Genomic DNA, 8,229 nt, shown 5'->3' on the forward strand with positions numbered 1-8,229 from the left:
TCTCCTCTGCCTCACCTGTCCCCTTCACCTCTCCTCTGCCTCACCTGCTTAGTCTTCCTCACTCCTTCAGTTTTCTTTCAAATACAGACTGAGCTGATTGCTTTTTTACAACCTGTGCACAAAGGAAGGACTCTGAAGTAGGGAGGAGTCAAACTAAACATATCTAGTGCTTGGCAGAAAGAACGATAAAGAATTTTAACCCAGTACAGATAAAGCAAAGACTCACAAGGTACAGACATGTATCTTGGAGGCACACTCTTAAATTTCTTCCCCAAATCACAAGTCACCGTGAAAGATACAAGACAACATAAGTACAATGAAATCCTTCAGATGTAGTCACTTACTCAACTAACAAATGCACTTCCTGAAGTGCAAAGAACTGGGCTAGCAGTCTAGGAGTACTGTGTTGTCTGAGAGATACATAGGAAGGAGTTTAGAGTTCCCCAATAAACTAAGTTTGGAGTTTTCAAAAACAGTGAGAGTAAGCCAGGCTGCGATGGACACTCCGAACTTGGGAGGCAGAGACAGGTCATCTCTGAGTTTGAGTCTAGCCTGGTCTACAGAGGAGTTCCAGGATAGCCAGAACAACACAAAGAAACCCTGTCTCAAAAAATAGTACAAGTAATCCCTTCTTAACTTAGATAAGGCACTGGGTGTAAGAGTGGGTAAGTAATAAACATAGTTTATGGAACAAGTTGTGAATAACCTTTTCCTTTCATTCGAAGTCATTTATGCCCAGAATATAACCAACTACCAATAGTAGCAGCAAGAGCATAGACTAAAGTTCAGCTGAGCCAACCCAGGGTCATTGCTCTCAAAGGCTCAACTGCTGTGTTAATTACCAACCGACAAGCACTCTGCACATGAACTGTCACCTTAGAGTTACTACCCCAGTGCAGCAGGAGATGTTATTTGTTCAGAAATGTAATTATTCTATACCTAAAGATTTCTCTGATGGCAGCGGTTCTCAACCTGAAGGTTATGACCCCTTTGAGGGTCAATGACCCTTTCATAGGGGTCACCTAAGACCATCCTACATATCAGATATTTATAATTCATAACAGTAGCAAAATTATATTTATGAAGTGGCAAAGAGCATCATTTTATGATTGAGGGGGTCAAAAACATGAGAAACTATATTAAAGAGTCCTAGCATTAGTAAGGTTGAGAACCACTGCCCTAAGGGAACTCATCCCCCACCCACTGATGCCTTGACTATGGAATGGTAGAAGAGATGGAACATGCAAGAAGCTCTAAGAGCCACTGTGTGTGCATGCACATGCACAGGAGTGTGTGGGACAGAGAGAGTAATAACTCAGTGGTGGAATCCTTGTCTGGCTTATTCAAGGCTCTGAGTCCTAACATCTACCAAAGACAAACAAATCCCCAAAACAAAAATGACTGACAAGAGCAACAAGAAACCACTGTGTGTTCCAACGTATTTTCTTCTCCTAATTACTTATCCATTAGGTCCCAGAATATAGAGGATATAAAATGAAACCCCTGCCAATCACAATGACTTCTAAGACTCTACTTCTACTTAAAGTCTTCAGGGTCAGTTCTAAGTGTTCTGCACCAGCTCATCTGTAATGGTTATCCTGTGGGAGCTGGAGCCCCTGCAGTACACAGACTCAGCCAACTTATGGAAAGCCTTGCCTATTACTCCCTGTGACCTACATTCCTATAGCTCTGACATCTTTCTGCTTCTGCATCTTTGCATTCAGATTATTCTTACCTCCTAGAATGTGCCTCTTAATTGCTACTAAGTAAAATTGTATTCATTTTTCAAATGCTTTCCCAGTCTCCTAGTAAACACTCATTTGTGGCTAACTGTGACGTGTATCCTGAACAAATATACTCTGCTTACTTTATATAGTAATGACTCCGGTTCACTGGGAGTATAACTAACTACACATGTTCCTATAAGACACTTTCAGTTTCCTATGTGCTTAGTGTAGTGTGACTAAATTTTAGCTAATACAGTACAAATGAAGAGTCTTACTTCATTCTGTCTCTATTACATATCTTCTGTTGTCCTGCTAACTCAAATAGGAATTCTATAGTCATCTGGCTCACAAAGGGACTGCCTAAAAGAATAGGCTCCTGGCAATTCTGTAGATCTACTATGTAAGGCTTATAAAACCCATTTCCTGACTTTTTTTTTTTTAACATAACTGGATTCCTTTATTTCAGCCCTTTCTTCTGCAGTCCTATTTAGAAGATGCTTTCTTCCCTAGCTCCCAGTCTTCCATTTGCCAGACTTTTGTATTTTGGGTGAGCAGTCTGGAATAGAGAATGAAGAAGAGCATCATTTCCCGACTTTTTATAAAACAAGAAATACATTCTCACACAGTTTAGGCAACTGAAAGTTTAGATTTTCCTGTTGTACTTAGTGAACCTAATTCTAATTTACACACCCTCTGGCTATGTTGTATCTCTCATAGTTCTGAAATGAGAAGACTGCCTTAATCTAGCAGATAGCATCTAGTTGCTATAGACTCTCCCTCTGTGGAGTGTGCTGGCCTTACACTTGTGATGGCCTCTGCCTCCCTAGTGCTGGTACTTCAGGCATGTTCCATCATGCCTTGCTCTGAAAAGATGTGATGATGCTTCAGATAAGCCTCTGTTCCTAGCTTAAAGCACTTAGTAGTCTTTCACATGAATTTCCAATGTATTTTTATTCTTGCCATAATATTTCCATATCAATTAAACTTATTATGCAGAACCAGGCATGGTACTGGACATTACTTAGACAGAAATTAGTAAGTAGAACCAGATACAATCTCAAAATAATTTTTAAAAGTAAATTCTCATAAGATGTAGATCAAGGAAGTGAATTAGGAGAAAAAAATTTAGAAAAAATGCATAGAGAGGACTTTAAATAATCCTATTTCACAGACTGGCAGTGAGACTTTCAAGGGACTTCTTTACAAACACAGACATTTTCTGCCATAAGCCATCAAATCAAATCAAATCAAATCATGTTGCTATGAAATTCCTTCCTGTAAACACAGCAACTATAGGATCTTAATGGCTTTGGGGACTAAAACTGTATTTGTTAACGAATGTTCTGGAAATGTCCAAAGCATTTACTGCACTATTGCTTATATCACACATGATTTTAGAAGCCTATTTTCATCTACACTAAACTTATATATTTATTGTATTGAAGGATGAATTGTAAGAAAATCTAAAAAGATTGTTAAACTCTTATGATTTGGATTACAGTCTTCGTCACAGACAGCAAAGCTTAAAAGAGAAATCCTTTATGTAGGATCTTCCTATCCACAAATATTGACCTGGTAGTTTGAAAACATTTCTAAATGTTTTTTGAACATTTGGAACAAAGAGTAACAAGCCATCTATTCACTGGCTGTGTAATTTTGGGTAAGTTATTTAACCTCCTGTATTTCCAACCTTTAAAATGGGTACAGAAGCCAGGCATGGTGGTGCATACCTTTAATCCCAACACTCGGAAGGCAGAGGTAAGTGACTCTCTATGAGTTGGTCTATACAGTAAGTTCTAGGACAGCCAGGGCTACATAGTAAGACCTTGTCTTAAAACAGATCAGATCAGAACAGAACAAAACATGGGAACAGAAGTAGCCACAGTACTACTGAGAAGATGCAATTGTTAAATTTATGTAAAGCACCTAAGAAAATGATCTAACAGAGTCAGTACTCTATTGGTGGTTACTACGACCATCATTACTATTAAGTGTGCCAACAACAAAACAAACAAACACCATTTATACCACAGTTATGTTATATGATATCAAATATTTATCTTAAAGTTTGTCTAGATATCACAAAGGATTACAAAAGCTAAAAGTCTCAGAATTTCATCATCTAACGGTGACGGAACTTAACAGACATGGGCTTTGGGGCCAAGTGGAAATGTCATTATTAATGCTCTATTCCAATTTTTGTCCATGTTTCTCTACTCACCATGAGAATGTTTACTTGTAGATTAGGTACAAATTGACCAGATATACATAAAACACCCTCAACCATGCTTTAGTAACAAGCTCATAAAACTAATTTTGAAAATTCATTATGAACAAAAATTTTAAAGTAAAAATTACCAGTACCTGAGATTCATGTGGAATAAAGGAAATGTTTATTTCCTTACATCTTCTTATTGACTTGGAGCAAGATGCTTTAATCTTGTTAAAGAGACTGTCAGGACAAACTGAGGGAAGAAAAAGCATAAGCCCATATAAATTTTTACTCATTTTAGGAACAATCATTCTAACATGCAAGAACACTTTCTGTACAACAACTGACTGGGCTTTGTAAAGCAAACTACTCTGTGGATGGAGATGCCCATTACAAGACATGAGACAGATAAGGAAAATGTCAGGCATTTTTGTTGTTGTTTTTCTGGGACAGGGTTGCTCTGTGGAACTCTAGCTGTCCTGGAACTTGCTCTGTAGCACAGGCTGGCCTCAAACTCAGAGATCCACCTGCCTCTGCCTCTGCCTCTGTCCCTTGAGTGCTGGGATTAAAGGCATACACCACCACACCAGGCTTCAGGCTTGTTAAAATATAGTTACATAACACAACAAATGTCTTGGGGGCTTAGCTCCTTGCTTTTGCTTTCTATGTAAATGTGCACCTTAGATAAAATACCCTATAGTGAGGAGAGGGAAATTCTAGAGCCACCTCCAGCAGAAAGACAGGGCATCAAGTGAGGGAGGGGGTTGTAATCCACAGTCAAAACTCTGACTCATAACTGTTCCTGTTTGAAAGAACTGCAGGGATGAAAATGGAGGGGAGCCAGAGGAAAGGAAGGTCCAGCTACAGGCCCAAAGTGGGATCCAGCTCAAGGGGAGGCCCCAAGGCTAGACACTATTACTGAGGCTATGGAGCGCTCACAAAAAGGGACCTAGCATGACTGCCCTCTGAAAGTTCCAACAAGCAGCTGATAAGAGTCAGACGCAGATATTTACACCTAACCAATGGACGGAAACTGCTGACCTCTGTGGTTGAATTAGGGAAAGGCTGGAAGAAGCTGAGGAGGAGGGCGACCCTATAGGAAGACCAGGAGTCTCAATTCACTTGGACTCCCGAGATCTCTCAAACACTGAACCACCAACCAAGCAGCATATACCAGCTGATATGAGTCCCCAACACATATACAGCAGAGGACTGCTGGGTCTGGGTTCAGTCAGAGAAGATGTACATAATCCTCAAGAGACTGGAGGCCCCAGGGAGTTTAGAGGTCTGGTGGGGTGGGGACAACCTCATGGGGACAGGGGTGGGGGGGGTTGGGGGGAGGAGGTATGGATGTGGAACAGTTGGGAGGGTGGACCAGGAGGGGAAAAAAATCTGGAGAGTAAATAAATGAATAAATACATAAATACATAAAAGATTAAACTAAAAGGCAGATACTCTAAACTTAACAGGCTGTTAAACAATGTAGTAATAACCTCAGAAAGGCACTTACAGTCGGTGAAGTATATATATGCTGCTTTGTATTTTTTCTCAGATTTACTTCCAAAATCTCGCAAGAAACAATCTACAGACTTAAAAGGAAGTGAGAGGTTAACACATATTTTATTAAATACTGATTTAAATATGCTGGCTTTGAAGTAACCAAGATTATTTTTATAATCTTATTTATTTTATAATTTTATTTCAATAAAATAAGCTTTTACTAAGCTTAACTTATAACCTGATTTTTAAATCATCATTTTTCTAGCCAGTGATATTAAGGCAACATAATAAGGTAACAAGGTGATATGAAACCCAGATGTTATTATTGGCAACGAGGAGGTCTAGGACAGAAACAACAGATGACAAGATTATTGGAGGAATTAAGAAGCCAACATACTGGCAGTATTATATGGAAATAAAATTACCAAGGTTATCATGGGAGAAGTGTTAAAAAGAGTGTTAGTAAGCAAGGAGCTAAAACTGCTAAGACATTACAATAAAAGGCTTAGAGTCTGGTAGATGTCTCAAGGAGGAAGAATAGCAGATAATACAGTTGGCAGTGTGTGCCTTAATGTGGCAAGTCTAAAAAGAAAGATAATAAAGGGCTAGACTCTGCGTAGTGTCTAAGACCGGACCTGGGTTTAGCTCCCAGCACACACATGGCCACCCCCAACTATCCCTATCCCTAGTGCCAGGGGCTTTGATGCCCTCTTCTAGATGTGCAGGCACCATTAACATGTGTGGTACTCACACATACATGCAAGCAAAACACACATGCACATAAAACAAAAATAAATCATTTTGTATAAGACTTGTTTTATCTACATTCCCATCTCTAAACTTATGGATCATCAGGAGCTATGCAAATCACAAATTCTTTAAAGAAGCTACTATTTTGTAGCATTAAATTTATATATATATAATATACTCATTCATTCGATGGGAAAATGAAGACAGCAAGTTAATTACTCTCTCCCTTCACTCACTCAAATTTCCAGAGTACCTTTCCTCCCATCAGCTGTCTGAGCAAGCAACCACACCCTGAGCTCCGGGAAGCGTTTCAGAAGCTACATGAGTCTCTCCAAGCTGTGCTACTTTCCTGTTCAGGGCGGCAAACTCTTCAAGCAGTTCTTTCCCTAACTGGATGTTTTCTTCCTTTTACCAGACTTCTTCTCTCTGGCAGCCTGACCTCCTTAGAGTGTGGCTGAATGCTTTATCAATCACGTGGGAGTTAGATTTAACTGCGGGAAGATCCTGAATACAGCCACTTCTACAAGAATAGGAAGGCAAAAGTTTCTCTTCCTAAGGGCAAACCAACAAAGCAAAGTACACATAGCACTAAGGCCCTTCTGACATCAGCCAGCCTCCCTGAAGCTGTCTATGTATCTCATCTGGAGCCCTGATGAAGTTCGCAGGCTCGAGGAAGCAAAGCTCACAGTATGGTTCTTCACAGTGCTCCCAAAGACTCCAAGGCCTCACCCATTTACAGAAGCTTGCAAGGCCAGCAGGCAACTGATTCAAAGTAAGAGAAAAAGTGAAGTTGGTGTGGGTAGACAGATACAAGGGTCCCAGTCAGGACTCTGCTTTCTCTAATTTTCTGCTACTTACTGAGTATGTAGTTGTGGATCCTTTTGTCACATTAAAAATGAATTCCTGAGTCATTAGATTCACACAAGCCTTATTGTTAATGGCTATATGGTCTTTTATACTACTTTTTATCAATTCTAAGAACTTAATTGATTTATTCCTACCATCTTTTTTTTCCCTACCATCTTAATTTAAACATTTATCCCTTACTCCAGACATAATATTTTAAAAAGCTTCTTGACAATGGCAAATCCATTTCTTATACTGATAGTACCATTATCAGTGTAAGAGTATATGGCAAATTTTGCTTCATTAACCATGGATAGCTAAAATGGAGAGAGAATGTGTGTGTGTGTGTGTACACACATACACACAACTCTTTTCACAATTTGTTAGGTGAAAAGTAGTATGGTTTGGTTTGGTTTTCTTTTCTAGGATAGTCTTACTGTATAGGCCTGGCTGCACTAGAACTTGCTATGTAGAACAGGTAGGCCCCAAACTCACAGAGATCCATCTCCTCCTTCGTCCCAAGAGCTAGAATTGAAGGCTTGAGCCACATGCTCAGCTAAACATGGTGCTTTTAGGCTGTAATATTTTTCCAGTCATGAATTTTTTTCTTGAAGGATAAATTATAAAATATCATTAAAAAAATTCTGTTCCTAGCCGGGCTGTGGTGGCGCACGCCTTTAATCCCAGCACTTGGGAGGCAGAGGCAGGCGGATTTCTGAGTTCGAGGCCAGCCTGGTCTACAAAGTGAGTTCCAGGACAGCCAGGACTACACAGAGAGACCCTGTCTCGAAAAACCAAAAAAAAAAAAAAAAAAAAAAAAAAAAAAAAAAAAAAAATTCTGTTCCTAACAGTCAATATGCAGATGTATTTTTTGTGCATCGTTTTCTGTTTGCTTGCTTTCCTAATATCTAGTAGAGTTAAAAGTGGGAGTAAAGAAACAGTGTTAAAAAATGCATTCTCAGAGCTCATGCCTGTGATTCTAGTATTTGGGAGGCTAAGCCAAGAGGAGTCTGAGAATTCAAGGCCAGCCTGGACTATAAACAGTCATTTCCTGGCTAGTCTAGGACACATAATGAGAACGTGTCTCAAAAAACAAACAAGAAGATATTACACAGAAAACAGTGAATCCAATACTATACTTGAAGTCTGGCTCAAGAAGCAAGTCAAGCCATATTGTCAGGAAAACAACTGAAA

General features: G+C 39.5%; 1 protein-coding gene across 1 annotated transcript in view; it reads right to left on the minus strand.

Moving 5' to 3' along the window:
• Positions 1-8,229, minus strand: part of Stxbp3 (syntaxin binding protein 3) — a 46,887-nt gene that overhangs the window by 22,959 nt on the left and 15,699 nt on the right. Inside the window, exons 5-6 of the mRNA XM_028757388.1 lie at positions 5,450-5,528; positions 4,092-4,192 (exon numbers count right to left, since the gene is read on the minus strand). Coding sequence (XP_028613221.1) covers positions 4,092-4,192; positions 5,450-5,528 — 180 coding nt within the window. The remainder of the gene's footprint in view (positions 1-4,091; positions 4,193-5,449; positions 5,529-8,229) is intronic.

The sequence above is a fragment of the Grammomys surdaster genome, unplaced genomic scaffold, assembly GCF_004785775.1.
Source record: "Grammomys surdaster isolate TR1022 unplaced genomic scaffold, NIH_TR_1.0 126158, whole genome shotgun sequence".
In the NCBI taxonomy this organism is placed as follows: domain Eukaryota; kingdom Metazoa; phylum Chordata; class Mammalia; order Rodentia; family Muridae; genus Grammomys; species Grammomys surdaster.